Genomic DNA, 19,115 nt, shown 5'->3' with positions numbered 1-19,115 from the left:
TAACGACGGCCCTTATCTGTCTCTTTTCGTCTGGAGAGAGCTAGAAAGCGTTTTGTGCTGGTTGCATTTTTGTTCACGTGAGCGAGCAAAAGTGCGACGAGCTTGCCATGCGGGTCAATTTATAAAAAAGATATGAAATCCTTTATGCAGGCTATTGTACACGAGCAAAAGAAGACGCAAGACTTTCGCGAAACTGTTATTTGTGCGCTGATACTAAGTTACATCTTTAATTTATTGGCACCTAATTAGCCACTTAATTATAAGTAACGTCATTATTCATTCAGTAATTAGCAAATATTTGTAAGGATTGTGACGGAATAGCGGGTGCTCAATTGATTCATTAACTAATTGATAGGTCAATTAATAAACAGTTAGTAATGAATTGAATGACATCTACGTTAACTAATTTAAATAGCTAGTCCATTAATTAATACGTTAATTATGAACTAATTCATTATTCACGTAAGTATCACCGAATTAAAGTGACTAATTACTACTTTAATTACCTGATCGGTTAATTAAGTACTTCATAATGAACTCATTCATTGATTGTCCACATAAGTACCACTTACCGGATTAAAGTGAATAATTAGTGAACAAAAAGTGACATCAAATAAATAGTTAACCAATTCCCAGTTAATCAATTCACTTGGAGCAGGCACGGTCACCAATGTCTGTTAGCGCAAGTCATCTCTTGAGACTAACTACTGCATTTGTCGATACATGCGCGCATCAACCGAGGATTAAACAAAACACACACACACACAAAAAAAGGAAAACAAAACCACGACCAATGGGTGGTTTTCAAGTTGAGAAGTGGCGCTACGCATGCTGGGTCTCCGAACTTCGGGTCCGAAATTGCGCTCAATTGGAGCAAAGCAAAACTTTATACCATCTGGCTTAAACGACAACCAAGATGAGTTCGCCAGGGAATGCCTGCACCCCAAAGAAGTAAGGTGATGTAACAAATACTTCGCACGCACTTTGCTTATGACAAAGATAAGATTTCGTGACACGTCGTGCATGTTTCGGTTTCTTTCGGCGTGCGCTTCAAAATCGCAATGTTTTGCTGTGGGAAATGTTCTGTTACGATGCGGTCAATTTGACCCTTCAAATAACAAAGATAACAGGCAACATTTCAGATATGGCGCAACAAAATGTACAGGCAGTATTTTACGCTGCAATCTTCTGCACTCTGACATTAGTACGCATGTAATCGTTTTCTTTTTGTCTGGGAAGAAGCTCTGACTTTACTGATATTCTATTCACAATATGAGGCAATAATCTTATCGCAGCCACGCACAATTCAACGTCATAAGTACACAGCACGGCATTTGGTGACGAGTGTCTACACCCCTTAGTTCAATTTTCGTTTACGTTGACAACATTTTTCCAAAGGCGCAGGATCCACGGGGTATGCGATACATTTTATGTCCCTTTTCCGCAGAATTAGTGCATTTAAGCCCAGAACATCCGCTTATGTTTATGTGGAAAAATCACGCTTACTCTATACGACTCCAGCAGAACTTCGGACCGGAAGCGTAAATCCGCGTGACATTGCAACTTGCCTTAGGTCATTTTCACAGGAAGTTGCAAACCACCCATACCGCAAGCTCAGCAGCCGACATCAGCAACCCTTGAAGGCGGCTTGCACGCTATGCCTTCGCTTTTTGCGGTCAAGCCAAATATATATTCTCGTGTACATCTGTCATTTGAGACTTTGTTGGCCCAGGGAACCGCAGGCGGTAGGACTACCGCAAAGGTAACAATAAATTTTAATTCCCCATTTACCCCTGAACCTATATCCCGGGGGAAAATATGATATCTTAATCACAGACCGAGATATTAACTCATAAAATTGTCTCCTTGGTGCACTTTTCCTATACCTCCCATGTATTAGCCATCCAAAATGCTCAATCGCTAGAAAACCGATGCCATTTGGTACCCAACGATGATTTCTGGCTCAGAAGAGCTCGCTGATACTATATCCCGGGGAAAAATTGGATATGTTAAGTAGAGCGGCAGATACAGCAGTTTTTCTTACTTTCCCATTGTACTTTTGACTAGTTTCGCGCGGCAGCCACAAGATGGAAAGAAAGCCACAAGATGGAAAGAAATTATGGACAGCAGCCACTGTCCATAATTTCTGGGGATGTGTCAGTGGTTTTCCTCGATTTCTGTTCTGATGACGGAACCTCCGACGCAGATACATTGTTGCGACATTTCTGCCAGATGGCCTTGCCTTTTGCATAAGCTACATCATTACTTCTTAAATCTACAGTTCGTAGCGCGCCATACCACAACGATAGCAGTCCTTGCCCCTTGTCGGTGGTTTCTCTCCCGACGATGACGTCGCACCGTTTTGCAGGCCTCGTGTCTCATGCTGTGCTCTCTCTGTGCTTCTTGCCAACTTGAGAGCATTTATGAAAGTCAATGTCATCTTTTTCAGCAATTCCGTTCCTTTACTCCGGAAGTAGCGAGCTCACGCGCTGGCCTCACATTGCAGATACAGTGCAAGCATTTCGCAATTTATAACACCTACAAAACGTCCTATGAAAAAACCCTTATACCTAAACCACGTACCTAATCCAATAGCTAAACATCAAACATTGTGCTTTAACTATACAAGACGCACCTCATGCAGATATCTGAAGGGATAGATGTGAAGCCAAAACCAGTACAGACTGCCACATGACAGATTCTGAGGTTTCGGGAACCACAATGCTTTAGTATGCCTTTTAAGCGCAAGATGATCGCCTTCTACGCCAGACTGAGATGAGATCAGAGTTCGAGTCCCAACACCGCCTGCGCTTGTCTGGGAGATTTTCCTGAATTTTCAAAATATCGGCACAATTCCCTGTGAAGTCAGCCCCGACCTGGATTCCGGAAACGTCGACATGAAGACTGTTCGGCGATAGCGTGCCACTAACCAACCATAACCACATCAGAGGCTTGACGTTGCAGCGCATGGAGGCACAAGCAGGTAGAACTATCATGACATCAGATAGTTTCCAGGAACCGCTTGAGCACACCCAGCACGACCAGTTGCAAGAGGAGGGAGCGACGCGCATGCGCTTTACCTTGTGGGGATTATAATTCCCGTGCGGCGTTGGCCGCGACAATCCATTCGCTTCCGATCGCTCTGTTTCGAGATCTTCCGAAAGATGCTTAAAGGTCAGCTACGCCGATTTCCCGATGTGTTAAAACGGTTGTGATATTCAGAACCAGCACGTCCAACTGCCCCCGAAACGCACCTTCGTTTCTCAATTTTGTCTTCCTATTACGAAAATTAATTAATCAAAAAGCCAAAACAAGCCATGGGCGCAGCCATTTTTGTGACGTAGATGGGAAGCACCTGCTTCATCTACGTAGACAGAGAATCGTGCTCCTGATTGGATGAAAGTTGAGGCTTTCTCCGACTTCCCTGCTGGCTTCTCCCGTTTGCGAAGAAATCCAGTTATGGCGGCCGGCTACGATGAGCGTTTCGTCCGAGTATAGCTTCCTATATACTAGTATATAGGAAGCTATGGTCCGAGGTAATCCCGAGAACTATTGAACGATGGAAACAACAACTGCGAACTCACATCAACAACATTTATTTTCGACGTGAAAGTGTGATTATGTACTCGAGACCTCGCAGTTCAACCCTTCAGCTGCTATTCACGTCGACCTGTTTGTTGCTTTTACTGCAAGTGCAGGAATGGGAGCGATTGAGCAACAACGTGAGACTTGGTGGTCGTTTGAGCATATACCTGCAGAGGACTGGTCTTCAAAGAAAGAATATTCTATTTCTGCCCGTATGCACACCGTGCGATTGCCAGGCTTGTTACACGGGCGTAGTTTCATTTTAAATCGAACAACGTGTGAAAGTCATATCTTTTAATTCGCCCAGAAAAAATATATGTTAGAGGACAACTCAAACGACGCAAATCGCGCCACGTGCGACGCTCGTGCATGGAGTAGTTTCCGCGTGGGAGAGGAGGAAATTCTGAGGCTGCTTGAGCGCACTTTATTCGGGGCCGAGTTTGACGGTTTCTAGCGCCGCTGATTTTATGTCTAGGAACTGGAGGTTTTTTGTGATTATAGGCTGCACCATAGACACCGTCGAAAGCCACCCACAGAACTCTGAGAGCACCAGATTTTCTGTTAAAAAATGCCAAACCTGGCGTAAACGTTTAAAAAGGCCACATTTTGTTACCAATTTGCTTCATGACGGAACGTCTGAGAACATCGAGCTTAGTGCCATTCGATAGGACGTTGAAAGAGCTTTCGTGCTGTGTAGAGTTCATTTTTCTCAGCCCAGTAGTTTCTGCGTTATTAGCTTGAGAATCGCACATGATAGGCGAAAATTGCCAATGTTGCATCTCAATTTTCTCACAAATGCCATCTTCGATTTCCTTGATTATTCTTGAAAAGGTGGCGTCGTGTCTCTACTTTAGACGCCAAGTGACACAATCTTTTATTTTTGCCTGAGAGACGCTCAGCGATTTTTTTTTGTCAGGCACGGTGCACGAGGCTGCGGCCTTCTCGCGCCCCACCCACGAGCACGCGACCTTCAACCTCTTCTTTGCTACAGGTGTCCCGCTGACGGAGAAATCAATGACCACACTGCGTGAGCTTGCTGTAGTGTCCCCAGAGCATCACTTTACGTTTACCCAATGGTCTCCCAGTTCCGTCAGGCTCATTCAAACCGTGGGAGAGTACATGAGTTGCCTGTACGCCCTTGACGAGAAGCCCCAATTCGACGAACATACCGACAAAGCAGTGAGGAGAAACGCAGCGCTTCGTAAATATCTTTATCCACTGGTAACATCGTAGCTTTTGTTTCAGGTTGTCGCCAGTCCCCCAGGCAGTGTGATAGTCACATCCGTTTCATTGGGAGAAAAACGAAACGAGAGGATAGAGAGGTAGCAAGCGAGCTGGTGGTATACTGCAAACGTATTTTTATTCGTGATGTATTAATTTTCGCGAATCGTATTTGGGAATTTATTCGCGGGTATTTAATTTCGCGATTCCTGGTCTGTCTCCTTCCGCGGGATCATTGTCAAGCTCTGTTCGCGAGTACAATTTTTCGCGATTTTTAGCGGTCGCGAAATTCGTGAAAATCAGTACATCGCGAATAAAAATACGTTTGCAGTAGATTCATAACTTAAAAACCCGAGGCTAGGGGACATAAAAACGACAGCACAGACAAGGTTTCAACCTTGAGACATTTGAGACCTTGTCTGTGTTGTCGGTTTTTTTTTTGTCCCCTAGTCTCGGGTTTTTAAGTTATGGAAAAACGAAAGTTTCGAAAAACGTAAAATGTGCCCATTGCGAGACCTCTGCAGGTGATGGCTGCCACCATTGGATTAGCATCATCTGATAGCTTTAGACACGACCTTTCACATGATATAAAGTGACTGGGTTCAAGCGCATGGATGCCAAGAGGATTAGTGAATGCCACACCGATGGTTTAAGGTACCTACGGCTACAGGAAACGAGAGATTTTAGTTGTGCGTTGTTCTGTCGGAAATTTTGATTCCCACGGTGGCACTGACACATCTCGTGGAGGGCGAACGTGTTATACTTGAGAGCAGCGGTCTTACGGGTTTTGTACAACTCGTCGTGGTTCCGAAATAACGCTACGGAGCATAAGACTAATTAAAGAGAGCATGCACAGCTTCGGAACTATCACTTATTGCGCCCAAGCCAAGAGGCGTCTGCAACCACGCGGCCACAAATTTGTATTCTCCGGTGTTGTAACTTTCTGTCCCCTGTGGCCGTAGTTCTGCCTTCCTAATATTAACTCGCACGACAGCCTCATAGCGTACATCTGTGCATTGCGTCAAGCACATGTGCGGGAGAATAGTGAATATGCGCACGTGCATACGCACACGTCGTGCGTGCGACTTCCATGAAAGTGTGTAATAGCTAGTTCAAGTCGCCCACGAAAGTGTTGCCCTGCGTCTCCAAAGGAAAAAATACCATACCATAAGTGCAAAATAAGTACATAATGCAACATCCGGGCAATAAATTATAAAACAGACTACGAAGCTAAACGCGCTCGTAAACATACGAAGAGCGCCTTTGTGTGGAAAAATCGCTCCACGGAAAGGTAGCCCTGCATCTCAATCAAAAAGAGAAAAGGTACCTTACCAGCAGCGCAAAGTACCGGCATAATTCTGCCCCTGTGAAATAAATCGTGAAAAATATTTCGAATTTTTAGAAATAATTAAGATCGAACATGCAAAATTTTCGCGTACCACTCGTGGTTTTGCGATAGTAGGCGGACAAAAAATGCGCTTGAGGTCATGTCTAAAGCTATCGGATGATGCTAATCCAACGGTGGCAGCCATCACCTGCATGGGTATCAATGGACACATTTTACGTTTTTCGAAACTTTCGTTTTTCGTACTTTTACCAATGTACTATCACACTGCCTGGGGGACTGGCGGCAACCTGAAACAAAAGCTACGATGTTACCAGTGGATAAAGATCTTTACGAAGCGCTTCGTTTCTTCTCACTGCTTTGTCGGTATGTTCGTCGAACTGGGGCTTCTCGTCAAGAGCGCACATGCAACTCATGTACTCTCCCACGGTTTGAATGAGTCTGACGGAACTGGGAGACCATTGGGTAAACGTAAAGTGATGCTCCGGGGACACTACAGCAAGCTCACGCAGTGTGGTCATTGATTTCTCCGTCAGCGGGACACCTGTAGCAAAGAAGAGGTTGAAGGTCGCGTGCTCGTGGGTGGGGCGCGCACGGCCGCAGCCTCGTGCACCGTGCCTGACCAAAAAAATCGCTGCGCGTCTCTCAGGCAAAAATAAAAGATTGTCTCACTTGGCGTCTAAAGTAGAGACATGACGCCACCTTTTCAAAAATAATCAAGAAAATCGAAGATGGCATTTTTGAGAAAATTGAGATGCACCATTGGCAATTTTCGCCTACCATGTGCGATTCTCAAGCTAATAACACAGAAACCACTAGGCTGAGAAAAATGAACCTATACAGCACGAAAGCTCTTTCAACGTTCTGTCGAATGGCACTAAGTTCGATCTTCTCAGACGTTCCGTCATGAAGCAAATTGGTAACAAAGTTTGACCTTTTTGAACGTTTACGCCAAGTTTGGCATTTTTTCACAGAAAATCTGTGGCTCTCAGAGTTCTGTGGGTGGCTGTCGACAGTGTCTATGGTACAGCCTATAATCACAAAAAAACTCCAGTTCCTAGACATAAAATCAGCGGTGTTAGATCCCGTCAAAGTCGGTCCAGAATAAAGTGCGATCAAGCAGCCTTATAATTTCCTCCTCTCCCACGCGGAAACTACTACACCCACGAGCGTCGCACGTGGCGCGATTTCCGTCGTTTGAGCTGTCCTCTAGCATATATTTTTTATGGGCGAATTAAAAAATACGACTTTCACAAGTTGTTCGATTTAAAATGAAACTACCCACGGGATACATACGTTGTGCAGCATCATAGCGTGATTGATATGAACGACGTAGGAATGTATCGTGACTATTCGAACTGCATTCGTTCAACCATTCGTCGGTTATATGAAAGTGGTCATTAGAGTTGCCCCGCACAAAAAGTGTTGGATGTAGTTTTGTAGTGTGTTGTTTATCTCGTAGAGCGTATCGGCGGCATGTAGAGCCCTTATACGTATTTTTTGCATGTTTGCTTGAGTGCGCGCATTTTTCTATACCACACAGGCCATATTTCATTCATAATAGTTCCGCAAATAAACACGTGCGGGTCGATCTCATACTGCTTTTGAGTTAGGCACAGCGTCTTCAAATCAGGGTATATGTACCCTATTTACTGGGCCCAACAGATGTTATTAAGGGTAGTGCAACATTTCCCACTTAAACCATGCTAACATTGCCAGAACAAGGAACATTACACTGTGCTGTGTATTCCACACCCAGTTGTCTCGCGACGTAAATCCCCAATTATTATATTGTGTACTCCACATGTTGAACCAGGCAGCACTTCCAATACCCTAATTTTTTTAACATGTGCTTAAAATTGCACAACTGCCACCCAAGTAACTTTGCCACGAAATTAGTCACTGACAAAAGGTATATGTACTTTATCATAAATTTAATAACCTTGGTGGAAATGGTTGATGCTGTCCTCTGCCTTTACGGTGCACTTCGCAGCAAAATACACAGGTCCAACTGTTTTCCTTGTCCTCAAATGCCGTGTCAACGCTGAAACACTCTTATCAAAATGGGGAAGCCCTTGCTTGCTTGTCCAGAGAAACAAATATGAAACTACAGCGCTGAACGTAAATAACTGCATGCTCAGCAACTAAGGCTGGTGATGCCGAAGACCTAATACTTCTAGATTAAAAGGAAAAAAAAAGAGCAGTGCGGCGTATTAATGTTGCTTCAAAGGTATAACACCAGAAAATTTGTGAGAGTCAGTTGGTGTTTTAGTTATGTTGGTCACCTCCTGCACCAATTTTTAATAAGGATCAATTGCGTTGCTACCAACCAGGACCTAAGTGTGACCTATGATCTAATAATAGTAATAGTAATATAGTATATCGTATATAATAATATAAATATAATAATAATATAATATAGTATATAATATAGTAATATCTATGACCTATATGGACCTTCAACACTAGTTTGGTCTAGATTTCACACGTGGCTTTTATGAAATTCGAAGCTGCTCTGTAGAGCTGAGAGGAGACTTGCAGAGTAGAGAATTTGTTTATTTATATTTTCCAAAGAACATGTGAAAAACAATGTGATGTACCAACTGTATTCAAACAAATACAAATATACTTTGTTTAATCCATGTGCATGTTAGCAGGTTATAGGTGACCGATGTCACACAATGGGCGTCAAGGGTGAGAACACAAGTATACGACCACTGCAGGCACTGTCGTGAAATTCTAAGTCACTATTCGTCAGGAAACAATGACCTCGCACAGCCTAAGGATCATATTGAGCTTTTTGCATTATTTTTTTTATTGACAGCACGTTGGCTGCCATCCAGTTCATGAAAGTGACCTTTCTCGTTGAAAGAAAGGTTCTTTGAAAGGTTTTTTGAGCAAATCAGTATTCAGAGCATTAACCATACTGTGGTGGGCCTGCAGTGCATTATGTGGTACAGCACACACTGTAAAAAATTGAACCGTAGAACATGTCCCCTGTTCTAATGCCGGTCTTTTCCAGTTTTTCAAACTGCCATTTCCCATACTAGTTTATGATATGACACAGTATTTCTAAATCTTTACTGTAGTTTACCGGTTGTCGCAGAAAAAGATACCATTGTTTCCGATCACAGGACGCAAGCCATAGATGCTATACGGCAACAGTACATGCTGTTGTCTAGCAGCTGTTCGTATTTGGACATGGTATGGTGCACTCGGGGTAAATTCCATGGTTAAAATATCAAAACGTGAACAACTTTCGCTCATGCTGCACAGCACAGACGAAATGAGCTGCATGTGAGGATAACAACATGAAACCCGAGGCACGGAGGAAAAGGCTTTACTTTAAAAAGACTTTAAAAGGCTGACTTTACGATCTCTGTGTCAATTGTTTCATGTTGTAATTGCGTACCAGCTCGCCTGTACCTGAGAATAAGTTTGATGCATTGTACGCGTACCTTAGACATGCAGTGTGTGGTGTGTTGTGATAGTAATGCCACTGCCAATAGAAAAATAATGCTCCAGGTGGATTGTTTCGGTGCAATCTTGAACTAAGCATACCAAGGGGTAGGGCATCTGCGTGACAGATGCTACGATATGTTCTGAGGAATGTCTCTGTACTCACAATATTAGTACAGCAGCTACAGAAAGGCATCAAACAAATTTTTGTATACATGATACCACTTGAATACAACACAAGCTTCTGTTGCAATGCCAGAACACAACAGCGGACAGATTTACATTACCTAAACCTGCGAAAAAGAATGTAGTGTCGCACACATGATGCTGTTAGAATGTAATCCTGACACGTCTCGAAAAACATAATTTATGCCCGAAAGAAACACATCGACTGGAAGATTTCGATTTACCTTACTCAAAAATGAGAAAAGGTATGTGCTGTTGACACAAGAAACTGCCTGAATCTAACCCTTGAGGGCTCTGGAAGAACACCTTATTTGTGACCAAAATACAACAGCTGAGCCAACATTTAAATGTATACCTTACTCAAAATACACAAGATGTGCTGCTGTGCATATGATACAATGATACTGCTTAAATGTACTCTGAAAGCGCTGGAGTAAGAACACAAACACCTCAGGCATGGTTGCTCTAAGCGGGCGTTCACACGATTTTCAGCACCAACTCGGACCAACTTTGGAGTTTGTGGCAGTCGGCCGATACCACCAACCATGACCAACTCGAGTTGGTGGGAATCGGTCGCGGAGCGAAAACGTCAGAAATCGGTCGTGCAGAGGCCAATCAGCGAGAGGAGTATTGCAACGTGACATATGTCCTGACTTCCCGTACCCCCTCTGCTCTTTGTTGTCCCTCCCTCTTCCGGGTGGTTCATTACCCCGGCGTTTACCGAAACCAGAACTTGCTCCTTGCATGTGGTTTCTCGGCGATAGCTGAATATGGCATGTTTTGTGTACATGTAATGCTGCGTACTAACATGGTTCATGCACAGGCATCTAACTTTGAGTGGACGGCTGAACGCCTGCATCTCCTCATTCCGTTTTTCCAAGAACGGGAAAACCTATACGACGTAACCCACGCGCAGTATAAAAATCGCACGTTGAGGCAACGACAACTGGAAGAGGTTGCGAAGGATTTGGGATGCGACAGTACGTTGTTGGAGAAAAATATATGCGTGCCTTCCATGCACGCTGGTGCTTTTCATCTTGCGTTTATGCGTGCGTCCCATGGTGCCTCCTCTCTAAAGTCTGGCAGTGGGACAAATGAGGTGTACGTGTCAAAATGGGACCTCTATGACGAAATGAAACTCTTAGTCGGCTGCTATAAGCCAAGGAAGGGCGTGTCGTCCATGGAAATAAGCTTATCGCTGCCAAGGGATGCCGAGGACCAGGATCTGTCACAAGCACCTTCAATGCATCAGTCACTTTCTCCATGTTACCCTGACCCACCTTGCGAAAGTTCCACAGACGAGGTAGCAAACTTTTATTCAGCACATGATTGAAAACACACAAGCAAACATATTAAGATAGCTGACAATTTAATAAATTCAGACAGATCCCTTGGAGCCACCTCCAAAAAGGAAAAGCCCCCCGTCAAGCTCCAGCAACAATTCAAAAAAAAAAAAAAAAGACAAAGAGGGTGGCTACACAGCAAGATATGTTGAACAAGGCGATTTCAGTCCTCAAAGAGACGGAGGTTGAAAGGGATGTCGATTATTATTTCGGAATGCAGATGGCAGGAGAACTGCGTGGTATGGATCCCTTGCGAAAGGACATCCTGAAATTGCAATTAATGGAACTTGTAGTCCAGACTAAACACAATGTCGGAATATCGAGGTAGGTAACTTCCTTGAGTAATTGAGAAAACGTGTGAAAACTGCAGACATCTTTCTTCGTGTGGACAATTCGTACTGGAGAAATGTTGTACTTGTCGTTTTTCTTTTAACGATAATTGTAATTCTGCATTTCGAAATTTGAGTTATTTTGCAAAATGAACACTATGACCTGTTCCTAGTACGACCTCAGGGCAAGCAGCACGTTATGCTTGTGCCAAATTTATATTCATTGTACCTACTGACACTTCAGATTTCGCAGAAACTAATATGCGACAAATACAAGTTCATTGCCTGTGATCCTCCTTTGAGTAATTATAGAAGATGCGAAGTACATAGCAATGTTTTTGGTGATTCCAGACCAGCCCAAGGTTTGGCGCAAGTTGATAGGTTGTGAAACAAGCACCGTGGTCACTAGTTTTAGATCAAGCACTTTCACTGTTCCATTTTAAAGAAAAGCCATCTGTGATAACTCCAAGCGGGAGGCTGGCACCATGCACACACTGGAGGAGGTGTTCCCCTACATGAGTCCTGACCGACGATGATGTAGCAGTAGTGGCCTTACGTTGCAAGATAACTATGACGGAGGCGTGAACTTTTATGGACCAGTGAAGCGGTGGGTGACTAGCACATCAATCCAACAGTTCCAAAGCCGTCTGTGATAACTCCAAGCGGGTGGCAGGTGCCATGCACACACTGGAGGAGGTGTTCCCCTACATGAGTCCTGACCGGCGATGATGTAGTAGTAGTGTCCTTACGTTGCAAGGTAACTATGATGTAGGCGTGAAGTTTTATGGACCAGTGAAGCGGTGGATGACTAGCCACATCTATCCAACAGTTCCAAAGCCATCTGTGATAACTCCAAGCGGGAGGCAGGTGCCATGCACACACTGGAGGAGGTGTTCCCCTACATGAGTCCTGACCGACGATGATGTAGTAGTAGTGTCCTTACGTTGCAAGATAACTATGTTGTAGGCGTGAAGTTTTATGGACCAGTGAAGCGGTGGGTGACTAGCCACATCAATCGAACAGTTTCAAAGCCATCTGTGATAACTCCAAGCGGGTGGCAGGTGCCATGCACACACTGGAGGAGGTGTTCCCCTACATGAGTCCTGACCGGCGATGATGTAGTAGTAGTGGCCTTACGTTGCAAGGTAACTATGATGAAGGCGTGAAGTTTTATGGACCAGTGAAGCGGTGGGTGACTAGCCACATCAATCCAACAGTTCCAAAGCCATCTGTGATAACTCCAAGCGGGAGGCAGGTGCCATGCACACACTGGAGGAGGTGTTCCCCTACATGAGTCCTGACCGACGATGACGTAGTAGTAGTGGCCTTACGTTGCAAGATAACTATGACGGAGGCGTGAACTTTTATGGACCAGTCAAGCTGTAGGTGACTAGCACATCAATCCAACAGTTCCAAAGCCGTCTGTGATAACTCCAAGCGGGTGGCAGGTGCCATGCACACACTGGAGGAGGTGTTCCCCTACATGAGTCCTGACCGACGATGATGTAGTAGTAGTGTCCTTACGTTGCAAGATAACTATGTTGTAGGCGTGAAGTTTTATGGACCAGTGAAGCGGTGGGTGACTAGCACATCAATCCAACAGTTCCAAAGCCGTCTGTGATAACTCCAAGCGGGTGGCAGGTGCCATGCACACACTGGAGGAGGTGTTCCCCTACATGAGTCCTGACCGGCGATGATGTAGTAGTAGTGTCCTTACGTTGCAAGGTAACTATCATGTAGGCGTGAAGTTTTATGGACCAGTGAGGCGGTGGGTGACTAGCCACATCAATCCAACAGTTCCAAAGCCATCTGTGATAACTCCAAGCGGGAGGCAGGTGCCATGCACACACTCGAGGAGGTGTTCCCCTACATGAGTCCTGACCGGCGATGATGTAGTAGTAGTGTCCTTACGTTGCAAGGTAACTATGATGTAGGCGTGAAGTTTTATGGACCAGTGAAGCGGTGGATGACTAGCCACATCTATCCAACAGTTCCAAAGCCATCTGTGATAACTCCAAGCGGGAGGCAGGTGCCATGCACACACTCGAGGAGGTGTTCCCCTACATGAGTCCTGACCGGCGATGATGTAGTAGTAGTGTCCTTACGTTGCAAGGTAACTATGATGTAGGCGTGAAGTTTTATGGACCAGTGAGGCGGTGGGTGACTAGCCACATCAATCCAACAGTTCCAAAGCCATCTGTGATAACTCCAAGCGGGAGGCAGGTGCCATGCACACACTCGAGGAGGTGTTCCCCTACATGAGTCCTGACCGACGATGACGTAGTAGTAGTGGCCTTACGTTGCAAGATAACTATGACGGAGGCGTGAACTTTTATGGACCAGTCAAGCTGTAGGTGACTAGCACATCAATCCAACAGTTCCAAAGCCGTCTGTGATAACTCCAAGCGGGTGGCAGGTGCCATGCACACACTGGAGGAGGTGTTCCCCTACATGAGTCCTGACCGACGATGATGTAGTAGTAGTGTCCTTACGTTGCAAGATAACTATGTTGTAGGCGTGAAGTTTTATGGACCAGTGAAGCGGTGGGTGACTAGCACATCAATCCAACAGTTCCAAAGCCGTCTGTGATAACTCCAAGCGGGTGGCAGGTGCCATGCACACACTGGAGGAGGTGTTCCCCTACATGAGTCCTGACCGGCGATGATGTAGTAGTAGTGTCCTTACGTTGCAAGGTAACTATCATGTAGGCGTGAAGTTTTATGGACCAGTGAGGCGGTGGGTGACTAGCCACATCAATCCAACAGTTCCAAAGCCATCTGTGATAACTCCAAGCGGGAGGCAGGTGCCATGCACACACTCGAGGAGGTGTTCCCCTACATGAGTCCTGACCGGCGATGATGTAGTAGTAGTGTCCTTACGTTGCAAGGTAACTATGATGTAGGCGTGAAGTTTTATGGACCAGTGAAGCGGTGGATGACTAGCCACATCTATCCAACAGTTCCAAAGCCATCTGTGATAACTCCAAGCGGGAGGCAGGTGCCATGCACACACTCGAGGAGGTGTTCCCCTACATGAGTCCTGACCGGCGATGATGCAGTAGTAGTGTCCTTACGTTGCAAGGTAACTATGATGTAGGCGTGAAGTTTTATGGACCAGTGAGGCGGTGGGTGACTAGCCACATCAATCCAACAGTTCCAAAGCCATCTGTGATAACTCCAAGCGGGAGGCAGGTGCCATGCACACACTCGAGGAGGTGTTCCCCTACATGAGTCCTGACCGGCGATGATGTAGTAGTAGTGTCCTTACGCTGCAAGGTAACTATGATGTAGGCGTGAAGTTTTATGGACCAGTGAAGCGGTGGATGACTAGCACATCAATCCAACAGTTCCAAAGCCGTCTGTGATAACTCCAAGCGGGTGGCAGGTGCCATGCACACACTCGAGGAGGTGTTCCCCTACATGAGTCCTGACCGGCGATGATGTAGTAGTAGTGTCCTTACGTTGCAAGGTAACTATGATGTAGGCGTGAAGTTTTATGGACCAGTGAAGCGGTGGATGACTAGCCACATCTATCCAACAGTTCTAAAGCCATCTGTGATAACTCCAAGCGGGAGGCAGGTGCCATGCACACACTCGAGGAGGTGTTCCCCTACATGAGTCCTGACCGGCGATGATGTAGTAGTAGTGTCCTTACGTTGCAAGGTAGCTATGATGTAGGCGTGAAGGTTTATGGACCAGTGAAGCGGTGGATGACTAGCCACATCTATCCAACAGTTCCAAAGCCATCTGTGATAACTCCAAGCGGGAGGCAGGTGCCATGCACACACTGGAGGAGGTGTTCCCCTACATGAGTCCTGACCGACGATGATGTAGTAGTAGTGTCCTTACGTTGCAAGATAACTATGTTGTAGGCGTGAATTTTTATGGAGCAGTGAAGCGGTGGGTGACTAGCCACATCAATCGAACAGTTTCAAAGCCATCTGTGATAACTCCAAGCGGGTGGCAGGTGCCATGCACACACTGGAGGAGGTGTTCCCCTACATGAGTCCTGACCGGCGATGATGTAGTAGTAGTGGCCTGACGTTGCAAGGTAACTATGATGTAGGCGTGAAGTTTTATGGACCAGTGAAGCGGTGGGTGACTAGCCACATCAATCCAACAGTTCCAAAGCCATCTGTGATAACTCCAAGCGGGAGGCAGGTGCCATGCACACACTGGAGGAGGTGTTCCCCTACATGAGTCCTGACCGACGATGATGTAGTAGTAGTGGCCTTACGTTGCAAGATAACTATGACGGAGGTGTGAACTTTTATGGACCAGTGAAGCTGTGGGTGACTAGCACATCAATCCAACAGTTACAAAGTCGTCTGTGATAACTCCAAGCGGGTGGCAGGTGCCATGCACACACTGGAGGAGGTGTTCCCCTACATGAGTCCTGACCGACGATGATGTAGTAGTAGTGTCCTTACGTTGCAAGATAACTATGTTGTAGGCGTGAAGTTTTATGGACCAGTGAAGCGGTGGGTGACTAGCACATCAATCCAACAGTTCCAAAGCCGTCTGTGATAACTCCAAGCGGGTGGCAGGTGCCATGCACACACTGGAGGAGGTGTTCCCCTACATAAGTCCTGACCGGCGATGATGTAGTAGTAGCGGCTTTACGTTGCAATATAACTATGACGGAGGCTTCAACTTTTATGGACCAGTGAAGTAGTGGGTGACGAGCTCATCAATCCAGCAGTCTCAAATGCATTTCCACTGTGGGACACACCTGCCTGTAATAATAAGTCAGTGGAAGGCTAGTTATGTCCAAACCAACAGTATGGTAGCACAACATGTTCTTTTTATGCCTGCTTCAGGTGAAGTGTATGACATTACACAAGTAAGTGTTCCTTACATCTTAGTGTGCATTTAGGTATATCTCTTGCCACGACACGGAGCCTCGCTCGCTGATAAAATAATCCCTGAACCTGTCTCTTGTTGTTCGAGCATTTTCCGATGCCCTTGTGCCAAATCCTGACAGGTCTTCAAGAACTCCAGTTGACTGTGATGTCGCTCCTTGGTTCCCCTTGTGGCTCACGTAGTTGTGTAGGGTACAGTAGAGCCCTGCACGGGCCGACTTTTCCGGGCCCGACCCGGGCCCGGACCTTCATAATTTTATGCGGCCCGACCCGGCCTGGCCCGGTGACCCAGTGACTAGAGCCCGGCCCGGCCCGGCCCGGCCCGGCCCGGCCCGGTGACCGGGCGAGTAGATCCCGGCATAGTATTTCCAGCCGCGACGTACGCGTTTCTGGCGATTATCAAACAAATTTATCAGTAAATTTATAAGGAGAGAAGACAAACATACAAGTGATGGCGGTTTAACACCATAATCGCAGCAGACCAAATTAAATCCAGAACGTAGCGGGCATGGGCGTTATCGTTACACTGTCAAGATGTTGCGGAGGTAGAGGATGCTGTCGACAAACTCCTTCTCCAAGTCCATATTCACCAAGCTTTACAAAGTGATTGTGAAATACGTGAGGAGTGAGGAGCAATGTAAAGTTGCTTTCAGAATGTTCTAGAGGGGCGAATCATATGCCTAATGCAGTATCCCTTGCTTGTCTTTGCAAAATATGCACAGGAATGACGCAAGCGAATGATGATATGAACTAATGCATCACCATTGTGTGGAATTAGCTGCGTGGCCCGGCCGGGCCTGACTCTCGGAAACATATTTGTCGGCCCAGGCCCGGCCCGGCCTACGGTGGTGGCGTATTTAGCGGCCCGGACCCAGCCCGGCCCGCGGTGCTAGCGTATTTTGTCGGCCCGGGCTCGGCCCGGAGCACACAGCAAATAATAAGCCCGGCCCGGCCCCGTGCAGGGCTCTAGGGCACAGCATGCAAGTATTATCTGTGTTACGTTGTCAGGCAGTCCATTTATCTCAGTCAGCAGGACACGGAACCGTGAGGCCATTATCCCAAAGAAACTTTCGACGACATGTCGTGCCCTTGCGTGCCTGAGACGACATGTCGTGCCCTGGTGCAGAAGAAATGTAATATTGTGGCTAGGGTACGTGTAGAAATATGAAACACGAACAGAGCAGAAATACTTTCTCAGAACAGACAAAGCAGTGTATGTATTATGCAATGTATGTATGTATAAAATGTCGTGCCTTCTTTATCTAATTGCTATTTCTCTAGTGCCAGTGTGCATGATACAGACTACACCACTAACCTGTAATTGTACACAGGATTTGCTTTGCTTTGCAGTTCTCTCTGTGCACAGGGTCTCAACATGTAGTCTTTCATTGGGGAGGCTGCGTCCGCGACCACTACGAAATCAGTTGGATCATTTTGGCCTGTAAATGAAATACCAAATGCAAAGTATTTTCCTCAATGTTGTCCGTGCTCCAGCTTTTTGTGCAATGGATTTCGTCCACCAGCTCGCCTGCTTATATGCTATTTTGTCAGTGAGGTATTTAGTACAGTATGGCTGCACTACAAGCGACTGGAATTTAGATTGTTTATCAGTACCAGGGAGTGGAACAGGTTCAGGGATGTTGCACTCTCCACTCTCGAGCTTCTGAAATAGTTCCGTACCACGGAAGGTCACAGAGTCGTTACACCTTCCGTTGACCCCGGCATCCACGAAGATGGCCTGCAATATAATGAGGGAAAGATGCACATAGAGTCCTCTTTAAATGTGACCTGTAACATACCATTTTATCTGCATCGACGAGCGCCATGGGCACCATGCTGTGGTATCGCTTATAGTTAAAAATGAAGACCCGGCCTTTGGGGGGCACTTGATCATCACATGTTTTCCATCGACAGCACCGATGCAGTGGGGGAAGTGCTAAAGAGAGAGGAATCTGTCTGCAATTGTCTCCCACTGTGCACTGGTAGATGGCAGCCTCATGTAGCTGTCAATAACAATTTTAGTAATCAAGTGTAGCTTAGCAGGCATACAACATAACAATGTAACTGTCAGTTTCATTACTTGTGTTCAATGTTTTAACGTACCGGGGAATCAGGTAGTTACACAGTGCTGTGCAGACCCTCTTGACCTTGTTGTGGACCGTACTTGTTCCAATACAGTACTGGTAGTGGAGGGAGTGGAACGACTCTCCTGTTATGAAGGGAATATGTCACAACCGGTATAATATAAGACGGCATTGATCCAGGAACAGTGGTTACCGGTTGCTAGGAAGCGGAGCGTGATCGTGAGTTGCTCTTCCACGGTTAATGCACTTCTCATCAGTGTGTCTTGGCACTCAACATACCGGACACTGGACACCAGCTCCTCGAAATCATCCGTGCTGATCCGAAGGTAGCCTCTAAAGTCTTCATCGCTCACGTGAAGAATAGGAAGCAGACTGCTCTGCGCGCCTACTTGTGGACGGGCCTGTGCTATTGCCTTCATCCATGGCCTCTTTTTTTTGCGCAGTTTTGCTGCCTTCAGCCACAAGGTCAGGCAGCATGGCAACAATTTGGGCAGCTACTTTACGCTTTCGCAAAGACGTATTCATAGTTACAAAATCCCACACAAAACCACACACTGAACACATACTGAACACACTGAACACACACACTTTCAGACATATGTCGGCACAGTTCCCTTAGAACTCGGCCCAGGGCGTCAGTCGTGACGTTGCCCACATACGTGAGGCCGACAACGGCAAGCCCTATCATCACGACCACCACCA

General features: G+C 46.1%; 1 protein-coding gene across 1 annotated transcript; it reads right to left on the bottom strand.

Annotated features, from left to right (window-relative positions):
- Positions 1-16,850: 16,850 nt before the first annotated feature.
- LOC135389295 (uncharacterized) lies at positions 16,851-18,832 on the bottom strand. Its single transcript, XM_064619358.1, has 6 exons — positions 18,607-18,832; positions 18,468-18,538; positions 18,129-18,332; positions 17,944-18,067; positions 17,645-17,768; positions 16,851-16,923 (listed from the first exon to the last, which is right to left on the bottom strand). Exons 1-6 carry the CDS (start codon positions 18,830-18,832, stop codon positions 16,851-16,853), a joined length of 822 nt encoding a protein of 273 aa, XP_064475428.1.
- Between the last annotated feature and the right edge of the window lie 283 nt (positions 18,833-19,115).

The sequence above is a fragment of the Ornithodoros turicata genome, chromosome 3 (assembly GCF_037126465.1).
Source record: "Ornithodoros turicata isolate Travis chromosome 3, ASM3712646v1, whole genome shotgun sequence".
NCBI classification, from domain to species: Eukaryota; Metazoa; Arthropoda; class Arachnida; order Ixodida; family Argasidae; genus Ornithodoros; species Ornithodoros turicata.
The sequence above is the reverse complement of the archived record's forward strand: the minus strand, read 5'-3'. Positions and strand labels throughout refer to the sequence as shown.